We start from the raw sequence: 14023 nt of genomic DNA, 5'->3' as shown, positions 1-14023 counted from the left end.
CTGGGCGCGTCGCTGTGCGTTTCCAGACTATTCCCCATAACGCAGTCGCCGGCTGGTCCGTTGGAACTTGTTGCTGACCGGAGCATGTGAGGCGGTCGGGGGTTTATTGGGTGGTTCCCCTATTACTTTGTCGACTGTCTCTTGCAGCTTGTGGATATTGTTTTCATTCAATGTCACGTGGTGCTGCTCGATTTCTTCCAGCATGGCTCTTTAACAAAAAAGCATGTTATTATGTCAAGACCAAACATTTTAAATAAAAAAAACAATGAATTAGTGATCGCATAATCAATGACAGAGCCACCATGTCTATGCAGCATGCAGCTAACGCCACACCAGGAGCCTTTTCTCAATGCATTTATTCCAACTTCAAGGCACGAGCACCAGGGGTCATGTCCTAAAAGGCAAAGAAAAGTGAGGAGACTCGTTACCATGCGCCATGAGATGTGACGTAACCAGAAACTGTCATATTCGGGGTGGAAAATGTTAAAAAGTGTGCACGTTAAACCCCAAGAATCAATGCAAATGTTTTCCCTGCAGAGTGCAGCCGCAGAATGTGACCTTTCACCTTTAGTTGCCCCTTATTCTTCATGGTCTGATACAACCACGCTCCACCCTCAAGAAAATTGCTGGTGCCAGTTTCAATTCCTGGGCACGTCCTAATGGAATGCCCTCCCCAAAAACCTAGCTGTCAGCGGCTCCACCGTCCTCTTTAAAAAGCACCTGAAAACTTTCTTGTTTGATGCTGAATGTGGTTGATTAATTTATCTCATCTATCTATTCCCTAATAAGCCTAATAAAAAAGAGAGAGAGAGAGAGAGAGAGAGAGAGAGAGAGAGAGAGAGAGAGAGAGAGAGAGAGAGAGAGAGAGAGAGAGAGAGAGAGAGAGAGAGAGAGAGAGAGAGAGAGAGAGAGAGAGAGAGAGAGAGAGAGAGAGAGAGAGAGAGAGAGAGAGAGAGAGAGAGAGAGAGAGAGATGAATAGATAGATAACTTCTAGGACACAGATAGATAGACAGACAGACAGAGAGATAGATAGAGATAGATAGATAGATAGATAGACAGACAGACAGAGAGACAGAGCGACAGATAGATAGATAGATAGAGGAGGGCTGAAGTGCCCAACCTAGTAACCCAGCAATGGCGGTTCGAATCCCCAGGTTCTGCTTAAAATCATAATTTCGAAAAGGACAGTCACAGTGTTTTGTTTTACAAACAGCCTCTAAAACACCTCTGTAAAAAGTGGGGGGATGCGGTGCACCTGCGTATACCCCCGACTTGATCCCTGAGTCGAGGAGACTGAGCTTTCAGGCTTCTGCCAGGGGCGCGAAGCTCACACCGTCCAAACTTGCAATCGCCTGGGGTCGAGCATTTATGAGTGTAAAGCTCAGGCTGTAAAGGCGAGAAGTTAAAGGGCAACTTTATACATGTCCAAGCAGTGACTGCGGGCGCACTCTGTGCAGCAAACAACACCCATTTGATGCCTGCTTAGATAATTGTCATTAAAAAGGCAGTGTCCCTTTTTTGTCAGGCAAATACAGAGGGTGCCAGATATGGAGTACCTTTGCTTATGAGGGTCTTACAGTATGAGCCCCTCAGACTACTTGGGCCATCGGCCCACTGCACCTCACCCCTAATTACTGCTCCTGTTGTTACCTTGTATGTAGCACATCGCTGTCGACACGTATGCCCCCCCCCCGCCAACTGTACTCCAATTACCCCAGTGCTGTGCAACACCCCACTGCTTTTCAAAGCTATCCGTGCCCAATACATGCCCAAAATAAAATAAAGCGAAGTAAAATAGGATATTAGAATAACATTCAGTAGGAGAGTCTTTATGTTGGAGCCTCTCTGAGGTGCAGGGTTTCCTTGTCACCGACCCCTACGTGCAGGGGGTTTTAGAGCCAGAGCCTGCCCCATTAGATAGGCTAGCGGGGTCTCGGGGTCAGCGGCCCATAGTCTAGCAATCCCTGCGGACACCTAGATAGGTCATTCTGGCAGTGCGGGTCCTCCTATCCTGAGACCCCCTGCCAGACCAGGATGTTTTAGCGACACAACTCTTGAGTCACAACCCTGCAGAAGGGCGCGTTGCATAAATTAGGGTCCCAGACTATGGGGTCACCGATGACGGGGAAGATGTCAGAGCCTCCAACACCCACAGGAGGAGGATTAAAGGCCCCAAACACTAGAGCCTAACCCAGGTTCTACAAACAGAAGACTTGCAGGGCCTTAGGCTCCAAAACCAGGGATCGGGGTCTGCGGTTTCTGGGGCTCCTCAGTTTAGGATTATCAACTCAGGGTTTCTGTTTTATAATCCTGCAGACCAACGCAGAAAGAGGACTAGTCAGACAGGCAGTGAGTGCCCTCTCTGACTCCACTGGCCTCAGAGACACTCAGACTGGGAGGGTATCATTCAGCTCCCCTTAGACTTGGGGGCTCTCAGACTTCTCCACAGTATAGGGGGGACGGTCACCCCAGCACTTATGCCCAAGGGCTCAGCAACATGTTCTGATTGACCTGCAGTCTGAAACACAGACATTCACATATGTCGCCAAGTACAGGAAACAAAACAAAAATCATTTTCAAAGAAGGTTTGAAAAATCTTTGTACTTTACATTGTAGGGTTTTAGGGATGCGTGAGCTGCGAAAATGCACTAATTTACAGCTCTGTTGGATGCGCCTCTAAATTAAGAACCATAATAAAATTTTGTATGAATTTTAAAGCTTTACGTACCCCACATCAATGCCCAAGAAGGACAAAATATAGCAAACTGTCACCCCAACAATTAAGGGCCAATTTCTAGTTCCATACTAGGACATTTCATGCAAAAATCTGCCAATACTGGGTATACAACTGCTCCTCTAAAACACCTACAGAGTATAGATTAATACTGGGTGTCAAATCGCTTCTCTAAAAAACCTACAGAGTATAGATTAATACTGGATGTCAAATCACTTCGCTAAAAAACCCACAGAGTATAGATTAATACTGGGTGTCAAATCGCTTCTCTAAAAAACCTACAGAGTATAGATTAATACTGGGTGTCAAATCGCTTCTCTAAAAAACCTAGAGTATAGATTAATACTGGTTCTACAACTGCTACATTAAACCACCTACAGAGTCCAGATCAATACTGTGTGTAAAACTACTTCACTAAACCACATACAGAGACCAGTTCAATACTGTGTGTAGAACTACTTCGCTAAATCACACACAGAGACCAGTTCAACACTACATGTAAAACTGCTTCACCAAACCACCTTCATAGTCCAGTTCAATACAGCAGTATCTGGCGCAGGCCACTTCTGTCAACGTGCCTGTAGTGATTGTGGACAGTACCTCCTGGGGGTGGGCAGCCTCTCTGGGCCTTAGCAGCCCTGGTCAGTGGTGGGCAGCTGTTATGGCCCTTCCAAAGTGGACTAACTGTACTTGCTTGTCTGCCTACACTACTCCACACTGTTCCTTATGGCAGCAGTTGAACATGTTCTGACCCACGTGCAGCCAGCAGAGCAGCACTCTTATTAATTATATGTATTTGTTTTGTGAATGTCCATCAGAGAGTTCAGTTAGTGAACGTGCAGCCCAGCATGGTGCTCACCAGCATGCCGGCACGACAGCTGCGGGTTGAATCAAACATGCACCCTCTGTGAGGCGCTCTTCACTCGACGGCACCCCGATGCACTTTGGGTGAGTAGGTCGCATGCAGGAATATGCACATAGCTGTCCGCGCAGCCTTGTGGAGGGAGACGGGAGTCAGGCCGCACTGCTGTAGAGCAGCTACGGCGTCCGCCCACGGTGACGCATGCCGACAAGGAGTCCGGCAGTTGCAATCACCGCCTGGGACAGCGCTGCGGATGCAGCGAGGAATTGGAGGCGTCAAAGACGCGGAACTGGATCACTGCCAGTAAGTTGCGGAGGTGGCTACCCACGTAGCGTGCAGGCTCGTTTCTCCTCGTCGCCAGTTGTTGGACACCATTACTTGGCAAGGAAGGACGCTGAGACGTGCTGGTGTGTTTGCTTTTCTTTATTCAACTAAAGGACCTTGTTCCATGTTGCTCCTCCTCTTCCTCTCTTGGGCGTGTGTCCTTAAGAGGGCCCTCCCTGCAACAAGTTCCCTCACAACATATATGTACCTAGCTTATTACCTTCTCCCCACCCAATGTGCTCGCTTCCTACCTGACAATACTTACAGCTTAGCAGTGCTCGTGCTTGTCTCTCTGCTCCAACCTTATCTTATCTGTTGTCTACCGGTAGTCCTGCTCTTGCCCCTCTTCTCCATGATCGTGGCTCTGCTTTGCTGTATTTACCTCCGACCTGCTTTCCTGATGTAGCGCCTATACCGTGATGTTGTTGCCCCCCCACCCCTACACCCTGGGATGCGTCTTCCCAATCTCTTGCCCTCCTCACTGTCTCCTCTTTCTAACCTTGTTCCTTATTTAACTTATTCACTTGCATTACCCACTTTTTATGCCCCTCCCTCCTAGCACGGCTCCTCCTCCCTTACCAACCCCTCTTCCCCCACCCTCTCCTTTTCATGTTACAGCACTTGCATCTTCCAAATTGCTGCAAGGCCTAGTAGCATCGCGTTTTGTCTTTTGCTGCTCTTCACCCCTTTCCTCCCTTTTATTTATTTATTTAGGGTTTATATAGCGCAAAACCACTGACCCTAAAGCTTAAGGGCGCTGACAAAATACAGAAACAAATAAAGAGACATCCAGACGGGATATATAGAGCCAGAAGAAATAAACCAGGACCATGATGGTATTAGTTAAATAAATAGGTTTTGAGTCCCTTTCTAAATACTCTGCTAGAGCTTTCAGTTCTGAGTTTGAATAGAAGGTTGTTCCAGGCAGTGGGGGCAGCAGAGTAAAAGGCTCCGACCTTAGTCTGAGAAAGTCTGCAGTTCGGGACAGTAAGCTGGAAGAGATCATTAGATCTGAGGCTGTAGTTGCTAGTTCTAGGCTTCAGTTCCTCATTGAGGTAAATAGGACCAGAATTGTTCATACAGTTGAAGGATATAGACAGGAGACGAAAGAGAATACGATCCTTAATAGGAAGCCAATGAGGCTCCCTTCTTGACTGGGAAATATGATCTGATCTCTTTTTGTCCATAACGACCCTAACAGCGTTATTCAGTACTACCTGCAATCTGTTTACTTCACAGGTTGGAAGACCAATCAGGAGGCTGCTACAGTAGTCAATCCTTGAGCTAATCAGAGCTTGGGCCAGCGTTTCTCTGCTGGTTTGTGAGAGAAAGGGTCGTGCGTGGGAGAGTAGTTTAATATAATACGAGGAAGAGGAGACCAGATTACTAACCTGCGCTTTCATATTCAGCTTACATTCCAGATAGATCCCCAATGTTTTAACTTTTTTCTTGATCTTTATGACACAATTATCAATCACAAGCTGGGAGTATAAATCCTCCAGTTTGTGACTTTTTGGGTCAGTGCCCACGAGCATGAGTTCTGTTTTGTTAGTGTTTAGGGCTAATCCATTGGCACACATCCAACTTTGAATGAGCGAATATATCCTGTTGATTTTGGCTTCATCATCCGCGAAGACACCCGTAATAGGAATAATGCACTGGGTATCGTCAGCGTAGTTGGTGAACTCTTTGTCATTGTTGTCCAGAAAGTCAAGAAATGGAACCGTAAAGATGTTATAAAAGATTGGGGAGAGACAAGCTCCCTGCGGGACTCCCTGTGTCAGCTCAATGGGGTTGGCTTCCGCTACATTACTGCTCACTCGCCATTGGCGTTCTTTCAAGAAAGAGGCGACCCATGCGGCCGCAGGAGCCGAAAAGCCCGCAACCTCCTTCAACCGGTGGACCAAAACTGAGTGGTCCACCAGGTCGAAGGCGGCAGGGAGGTCCAGCAGCATCAGCATGCTCCGTGTGCCTTGATCCATAAGGCGAAGAAGCCTGGATTTTAAATCCAGCAGGGCAGACTCGGTACCATGTTATTCCCTAAAACCAGATTGTCTATTATTTACGACATCTGTAGTTCTTAGATGGGCTAATAATTGAGAATACGCAACTCTATCGAGGATTTTGAGCAGGAAAGGTGAGTTGGAAATAGGACGATAGTTCAATGGATCATCGGGGGATAGATCCGTTTTTTTAAATAATGGAGTCACCCAGGATTGTTTTATGCATGTAGGCACAGCACTGTCCCTGAAGGATGCATTAACAAACTTACATAAAGTAGGAATAAGTGAAGGGGCACAGGCTTTAATTGTGAGTCCCTGTCCTTTCACTCCGCCCCCCTCCATGCATTGTATTTATATTATAGCACTTGCATGTTCGAATGTCTCAAGACCTAGTAGGATTGTTTTTTTGTTTTTTTCACTTTTCCCCTCCCCCTCCTTTTGTATTGATGTGCCTTGAAACACCATTTGGCTTTAACCCATAAATAAATAAATAAATAAATAAATAAATAAATAAATACAAAATAAACATTTACTTTGACTGGCTCCATGGGTTATTACCGCCCCGTTTTTCAGTGCATATTTTTCCAGGTTTTTAAATTTACTACACCACGAAATTTGGGGAAACTACCCATAAGCCTTAACTGGAGGATAGCACAGGGGCAACGTGGTCTTAGAAGCAAGACCATGCAGAGCAACAGAGTTTCGAATCCCATATCCTCACTTAGAAATCAAACTAAAAACCAATAAAATAAAAAAGAAATAAATAACCCATGTTCACCGCCACCTCAACTAAATCATGACCCGCTTTTCAAAGCACACTCTTTTTTACAAATGTGTTGCAGGCGAATTTGTTTGCAATCCTTTTTCTGCACTGAAATATGGATGAGATGAACATTCTGCAAAAGACAAAACACTCCCTTTTAATATGTATTTATTTATGTATTGGACATTCGTATGGTGCCTGTATAGAAGTGTTTCCAGGCGTCAAAGCGAACATTGCACAAACGCAGCAGGAAAGATAAACGCAGATGTTTATTTTTCTAAGACAATGTCAGCAGAGCTGCCGCTCGACCTATGCACCAACAAAAGTATGAATCTTTATATCTTCATACTCGAAGATCCCTTAATTATTAACGCAACAGGGCAGGACATTCTTATCCAACACTGCCCTCTAGAGGCTGCTTTATTGAACTGTGTAATTTCACGCGTTATATATTTACTAAAAATGAAAGCGCTTGTCGAAGCAGCACTAAACAGAGGGCATGGCATATTGAGGGCTGGAACCATCACATTTCTGAGTCTTTTCTACACCTTTACAAAGACATTAAAGGAATGGTTCGCCCAAAAGGTTTTATTGCTAAAAAAGATGGGCAATAATAAAAAAAATAGATTGGCACTTTTGTTTTTTTAAGTCCCTATGTCAAATTTTGAGCAATTGAAGCTCAAAATTTACAAAAGCAAGCACATAGGGGCATCCATTTTGTGAAATGGATGCCCGCCTGTGCTCGCTTTTGCTTTTGCGGCACTAATGAAGGAAAAGCCAGCCAGCTGTAGTAAACAAAAGCTATCACTGGGTGGCTTTTCCTTCATTGGTGCCGGGACTCGGAGGACGCAGACCGGAGACCAGAGCAGGAAAGCTGCAGCTGCATCTCGGTAAGTGCTATTTTTTTTTTTTTTAAATAAGCACTAGCTGCGTTTTTTTTCCTAAGTTTTCTGGACTGGAGGAGCCCGGAAAACTTAGAAATAAAACCGCAGCTTTAAAAACATTGTATTTATGTTTGCGGTAGCTTTTGAAGCTACCGCAAACATAATTACAATGTTATTGTGTTTGAAAACGCTCCAGTTTCTCTTTCCAAGTTTCTCAGGTTTCTCTGGCTCGGAGGAGCCTGAGAAACTTAGAAAGAAAAACTGCAGCGTTTTTGAAACAGAACCGCGTTGTGTTTCTGCCTGCCTTGGCTATCACTTTGGGTCTCCGGTGCTCCCTCAGGGGAGCACAGGAGACCCAAAGTGAAAGCCAAGGCAGGCAGAAACACAACGCAGTTGTGTTTGCATGCCGCAGTGTTTCTGCCTAAAGCTGTTTTCCCATTTGGGGCTCTCGGGCTATTACCAGTCTTTGTGTCACACTGGCCTGCTGCAGCCTTGGAACAAAAGACATGGCAAATGTGCTACTCACAAGAAACAGAGACAGGGGAGGGGGAACTACCTAGGGTGGCTGCTGAAGACCTTCTGGGACATTAACTTAACATTCTGTCACAGCTGTCCTGCAGCAAAGACCAAGGGATATCCTTGACTGGGAGATCACAGAGGCAAAGCTATCTGATTTGCAAAACATCCACCTTTTTCTGCATTTTCAGAGATGCACATGTGTACCACATACCAGTGCCACCAACAGGGAGGGTGGCACTGACACCCCTCTAGACCCCCTTTTTCCATGGTTGTGCATATCACAAGTCCAACCAAAAAAGTGATGGGTGGAAGGTGTTGAATGCATCTGAACCACTGGCACTGCCCTGGGCAACCTTCCGCACCACTATTTATTAGCACATCTACAGCATTGCAAAAGGGGTCCAGCCATATGCAAATCAGTCAGGTACTGCCACCAATGGGACCAGCCTAGACCAAACTGCTAGGCCAGGTCCCCTCAGCACAGAAACACAAGCAACCCCAGGCATGTTTCGGCCTTGTTGGGCCTCCTCAGTGAGGTGAAGCTTGGTTCCCTATGGCGTGAGCAGGGGACCCACGGCTGGGCATACCCTCTCTCACACGGGGAGACAAATCCTACAAATCCATGAGGACATTTTGGGTGCCCCCAGAGCTCACCTCATAGTTCCCTCCAAATCTAATGCAGTTCAAAACTGAATTTCTGTGAAAGAATGTCCTAAAACATTTTGTATTCTCCTAAATTGGGTTATGGGGACCCCGTGAGGCTATAGCCCCACCCATCGTGTGCAGCTGGTAATTAACCCCTCTCCTGTCTTTGGACAACTCCTGCTAAGAGTCCCCAAGAGCAGTGCCTTGCGTCAACAATGTATGCAAATCTTTCCTCGTGAATATTAATGAGGGACATCCTGAAAACCCGTCAAGATCTCGGCCCTCGAGGCCCGGAGTTGGACAACCTTAAGGGAAGGCAGCCGGCTCCACCCACTTTATGACCAGGAAGGCAGCCTGGCCCTATTCAGTCCCTATTGGCTCCTGGCACACACACTTCTACTGGGGACCTTCATCTGTCGGGTACACAGCTCAGTAGGTTCAGAAACCGCTAGCCCAGTTTTGTGTACAAACCATTGAGTCCCAGGTTAGGGTCCTGCTAAGTCCGACCCAGTATTTCATCCTTTTGCAGATGATAAATTGCATAATAGCACCCGTGCTGGAGTTGGTATGGCTTTTCCAGGATCTGGAGCTGACAAAACAATGTGTCCCCGTATCCAGAAAAAACTCCAAAGCCTGTGTGCCAGTGAACATTGCACCCACAGTGTTAAGTGTGTTTGAGGATGTTTTAAACAGCGATGCAGGGACTGGATCCCTTGGGACCAGCGGTGAGACAGTGTTACAGGCACGGGCTGCTCCCCATTATAGCAGTGCGCCCCACACCTCAAGCACTCGGCACAAATAATACACAGGAGACCAAATGTAGAGAGAAATGGGCTGTAATGCAAACACACCAGTGCATGGGAGGGCTGATAACTGGCTGCTTACTGCTCTACCCCCCCTTCCCCACAGGCCTGACTCATCCTTACATACAAACGGATTAGCTAAATCCATTCTCCACCCATAATGTAGCATGCATAATGTAGGTCAAGTCTATTTCGAAGAAGTGGGAAAAGCAGTATCCTGCAGTTGCGAAGTGCACTGGCATATCTGGGTGGTAGCCTCCGGCAGCCTCTGGCCTTGGGATTAGAGCCAGCAGTGCTGTTAGCTGTGTACTTCTCAGCAGGGGCCTGAACTGGCCTGGGCAGCCTGGGGCATCATGCATTCCACAGCTCAGCTCTGCTCTGCGACCTCGCTTGGATCAGGTGTTCAGCTGTAGGCCAGTCTGTAGGCCAGTCTCATTGCATCCAATGTGCCTGAAAGAAACCAAAAAAAAATGCAGTATCAGAGTTGGTAACAGGCACCCATAACACCATGTGAACGTCTGAAGATGATGCCTGTGAAATTGCTCAACAGTATTTCACTCTGCAGTAAATATTTAAATACAGCTTCTTTGGTATAAAAGGTGTGCACCTTTTATACTTTCCTGGCAACAAAGAAGGACACGCATATCCCCAAGGTTCTTTTGCAGGTGTTCATGTTGAATGTTCTTAAGGGCAAAAATGTTTATAATGGAGAAGAGCGGGGGGTTGGGGTTGCGAGCGAGCAATCATCCACCCCCATCCTGTCGCTATTGGGATCCCACAGTACATTTTTTCCATTTCCAGTGCTGAATAATGCTGATTATTTGCTTTGCTCTGAAGCTGTGAACCCCGGGAAGGAAGCATTACAGAACATTATGAATAAATGGCAGAGTGCGGCCATCTCAGAGGTGGGGGCCGGGTTGATCTTCAGGGTGGATCGCAATGAAGAAGAGAAGAGTGAGGTTTAGAGTGAGACATAGACTAGTGGCCCTCAGATAACGGGGCTGTGGATAAGGGGGCCCAATAGGGCAGCGTTCCAGGAGCCTGTGACTAGGGGGCACCTTCACCACAAGTCCCTGTCGGCAGAAGACCCCACCGCTCAAAGGCACCCGTTTATAAGAAGCCCTATGCCAAGGTCAGCCGGGCCCTGTACTCTCCCAAGGGTATGGGGTGACATGGGTCGTGCACCCTAAGGGAGGGGACCCCATGGATAGGTAGAGAAGGCACCATGAGCAAGGAGCCCCACATGCAGCGATGACAGTGGGCAAGGGTCCCCTTGGGCAGGGCACCTTCAATGGGACAAACGTCTTAATGATATTGCTGGACGCTGTGACTCCACCAACCTCAGAAACATACCGAGTGGTGGGTTGGGGGGGCAAGCTGCCACCCCATAGGTTCTTTTATAAGCCTGACTGGGACCTTTGTCAGTGGGACAACTCTCCCGTTCGGCATCTCAATGAGGGTGCCCAGTGGGAAAGGGGTCCTGCTGCCAGGACAATGTGTGCTGAGCGATTCCTTACCTTTTCCGAGCGGAAGAGGTGTCCCACTATCAGGACAATGTGTGCTGAGCAATTCCTTACCTTTTCCATGCGGAAGAGGTGTCCCGCTGCCAGGACAATGTGTGCTGAGCAATTCCTTACCTTTTCCCCTTTTCCGAGCGGAATAGGTGTCCCGCTGCCAGGACAATGTGTGCTGAGCAATTCCTTACCTTTTCCGGGCGGAAGAGGTGTGCCGCTGCCAGGACAATGTGTGCTGAGCAATTCCTTACCTTTTCCGAGAGGAAGAGGTGTCCTGCTGCCAGGACAATGTGTGCTGAGCAATTCCTTACCTTTTCCCAGTGGAAAGGGGTCCCGCTGCCAGGACAATGTCCCAAGGAGCTCCAGGAATCAGCAGGGGGTCTCTCACGTTGCTCTGTGTCAACAGAGCATTTCAATGCACTGATGGGGGGGGGGAATTAGCAGGGAGGAGGGTGCATATTGCTGCAGGCTTTTTGAAATAATGAATATGGCAGCAAAGCCCAAGGGGGATTTGTCACATTAATCTGCGTGATGCTATTGTGACTTTGCATGCAGGATGGGGAGAATAAAACTAAGGCCATTCTCTTATTGCTCATCATATTTCTATGACAATGTATATAGTGTGAAGTTAATTTACTATGAAAGGGTAGTTCCTTATGTAATGTGCTTTGCTTCCAAGGCATTGCTATAAATAAAGTATTATTTGAAGAACATGAAATGCAAAGGGAAACCTTAATAAATATCTATATCAACTAAACCTGTGAAGATGTGCTCAGTTGCTTATATTGTCCACATCCCGGTTTCACCATTTAATCAAAGTGTGTGATCTTGGGGAAATCATTTAATCACACCGGGCCTCATTACGAGGCTGGTGGCCACGGAATAAAACCGTTCATTCCGGGCTGCCACATTACGGGTTTTTCTTGCGGGTGGCGGTATGCACGTCTGTGCCAGACCAGATGTGCATACCACCACCCGCGAGCAGACCAGCATGCTAACAACAGACCCGTCATTAACGGGTTCGTTGTTAGCATCCTCCCCATTCCCATTGAGCTCTATGTGGGTTCAAATGGGAATGGGGATGTACCGTATCTGGGTCCCGAGAAAAGGGAATTACCGGGCCTGCAGTAGTCGGAATGGCCCGGTAATTCCCTTTTTTCTTGACCCGGACCCCGACACGAGTTTGGAGGCAGCCATGCCGGTAAGAACGGCATGGCTACCTCCAATCTCGTAATGAGGCCCACTGTGTCTTATCTGCAGCTCTGTAAGTGATTCACTTCAGAGCTTCTGTTAACATATAATGCTGTTATTTAAAAAAAACCTAATGACTATAGACTTGCTCCATATATAATAAAAGTGCAATTTTGGTATTTTGCACCACAAAAGTTATTTGCCACATGTTTTACTTATGGCAACTTTTTCTAAAGTCACTTCCATGAGGCCTCCAAGCAGGGGCGTTGCTAGGGGGGGGCTAAGGGGGCTGTAGCCCCTGATCTTTTGGTTGTAGCCCCGGATAGAATCTCAGGAGCTACAGCCAAAAGACGACCTAGCCCCCAGTCCCAACAGTTCCGACATCAGCTTAGCCCCGGGTCCTTTCCAGACCTAGCAACTCCCCTGCCTCCAAGTATCAAAGACTGACGATGCTCCTTGCAATGTCCTTTTCTGGGAAATCACTTCTGTTGGTGCAATCCATGTGCAAATTAGGAGGTTTGCATGTATTTTGCCCCAGAGCGGAGCCCTGTATAAATGTGTTTCCTGCATCTGTAATGATTCTGCAGTTTTATTTTTTTGTTATGTGTTAAAATGCCACCTGCCACTAGGGTTACCAATAAAGTAAATGGCGGCAGGGGTGGGCGGTTTGGGGGCATGAATGAGACCATGTGGAATTGCGCGCACTGCATTTGGGGGGGGAGTAGCAGGACTTTTTTCGTAGCTCGCCCACCCCACTCTTGCAATGCTGGATACTCCCCTGACTAACCTAGCGTGTCTTCTGTTTTTCCCCCATCAGGACTGGCTGTCGAGGTTCGGGTACCTGCCGCCCCCGGACCCAGTAAATGGGAGACTGCAGACCCAGGAGGAGCTGACAAAGGCCATAAGAGCGATGCAACAGTTTGGGGGCCTGGAAGCCACTGGGGTGCTGGGTGAGTTAGGCGCTCGATCATACATCATGAGGGAGGGAGGGAGGAAGGGAGGGAGGAAGGAAGGAAGGAAGGAAGGAAGGAAGGAAGGAAGGAAGGAAGGAAGGAAGGAAGGAAGGAAGGAAGGAAGGAAGGAAGGAAGGAAGGAAGGAAGGAAGGAAGGAAGGAAGGAAGGGAGGAAGGGAGGGAGGGAGGGAGGGAGGGAGGGAGGGAGGGAGGGAGGGAGGGAGGGAGGGAGGGAGGGAGGGAGGGAGGGAGAAGCTAGCTAGCTTGCTGCTATGTATGTATTAAGGCAGTGTCCGTCCTCTTTTTCTGTTTTCTCACTGACAGATGCGGAGACCCTGGACTTAATGAAGATGCCGCGCTGCTCCCTGCCTGATCTTGTAGAGTCCGACGCCACCAGGAGGAGGCGATCCACAACACCTGGCACCAAGTGGAGCAAGAGAAACCTCTCGTGGAGGTGAGCATGCGCGGTGGGAGCAGAGATCCCCCCAGTCCCCTCTAGGAGCTCGGGGTTTGGCAGCTGGTCATCCTGAATACCCCATTTCATTGTGGGCCGATTTGCTCGAGGGCCACTTGTTCGCAAATTATGCAACATATTTAATCGCAAATATATATGGGGTGGGTTTAGGTATTTAATTATGGTGGGGGATGTGGCTGGGTGCGGGGGTCTCCCCCCGCATAATATTTGCAAGGAAATGTGTTAAAAAAATGCAAAGAAATTGGCCTCGAGCGATTTTACCCAAACAACGTACAAGTGGTCATCTCCCCAAGCGGTCATCTCCCCAAGTGGTCATCTCTCCAAGTGATTATCTCCCCAAGCGGTCATCTCC

General features: G+C 47.7%; 1 protein-coding gene across 2 annotated transcripts in view; it reads left to right on the top strand.

Moving 5' to 3' along the window:
• The window catches only part of MMP17 (matrix metallopeptidase 17), a 407143-nt gene that overhangs the window by 185198 nt on the left and 207922 nt on the right, over nt 1–14023 (top strand). For both annotated transcript variants that reach the window (XM_069620073.1, XM_069620074.1), the window contains exons 2-3: nt 13061–13193; nt 13521–13650. In XM_069620073.1, coding sequence (XP_069476174.1) covers nt 13061–13193; nt 13521–13650 — 263 coding nt within the window. The remainder of the gene's footprint in view (nt 1–13060; nt 13194–13520; nt 13651–14023) is intronic.

This window comes from Ambystoma mexicanum, chromosome 10 (assembly GCF_040938575.1).
Source record: "Ambystoma mexicanum isolate Mex_15411 chromosome 10, UKY_AmexF1_1, whole genome shotgun sequence".
NCBI lineage: Eukaryota > Metazoa > Chordata > Amphibia > Caudata > Ambystomatidae > Ambystoma > Ambystoma mexicanum.
Note: the sequence above shows the minus strand (reverse complement) of the source record. Positions and strands in the feature narration are given on the sequence as shown.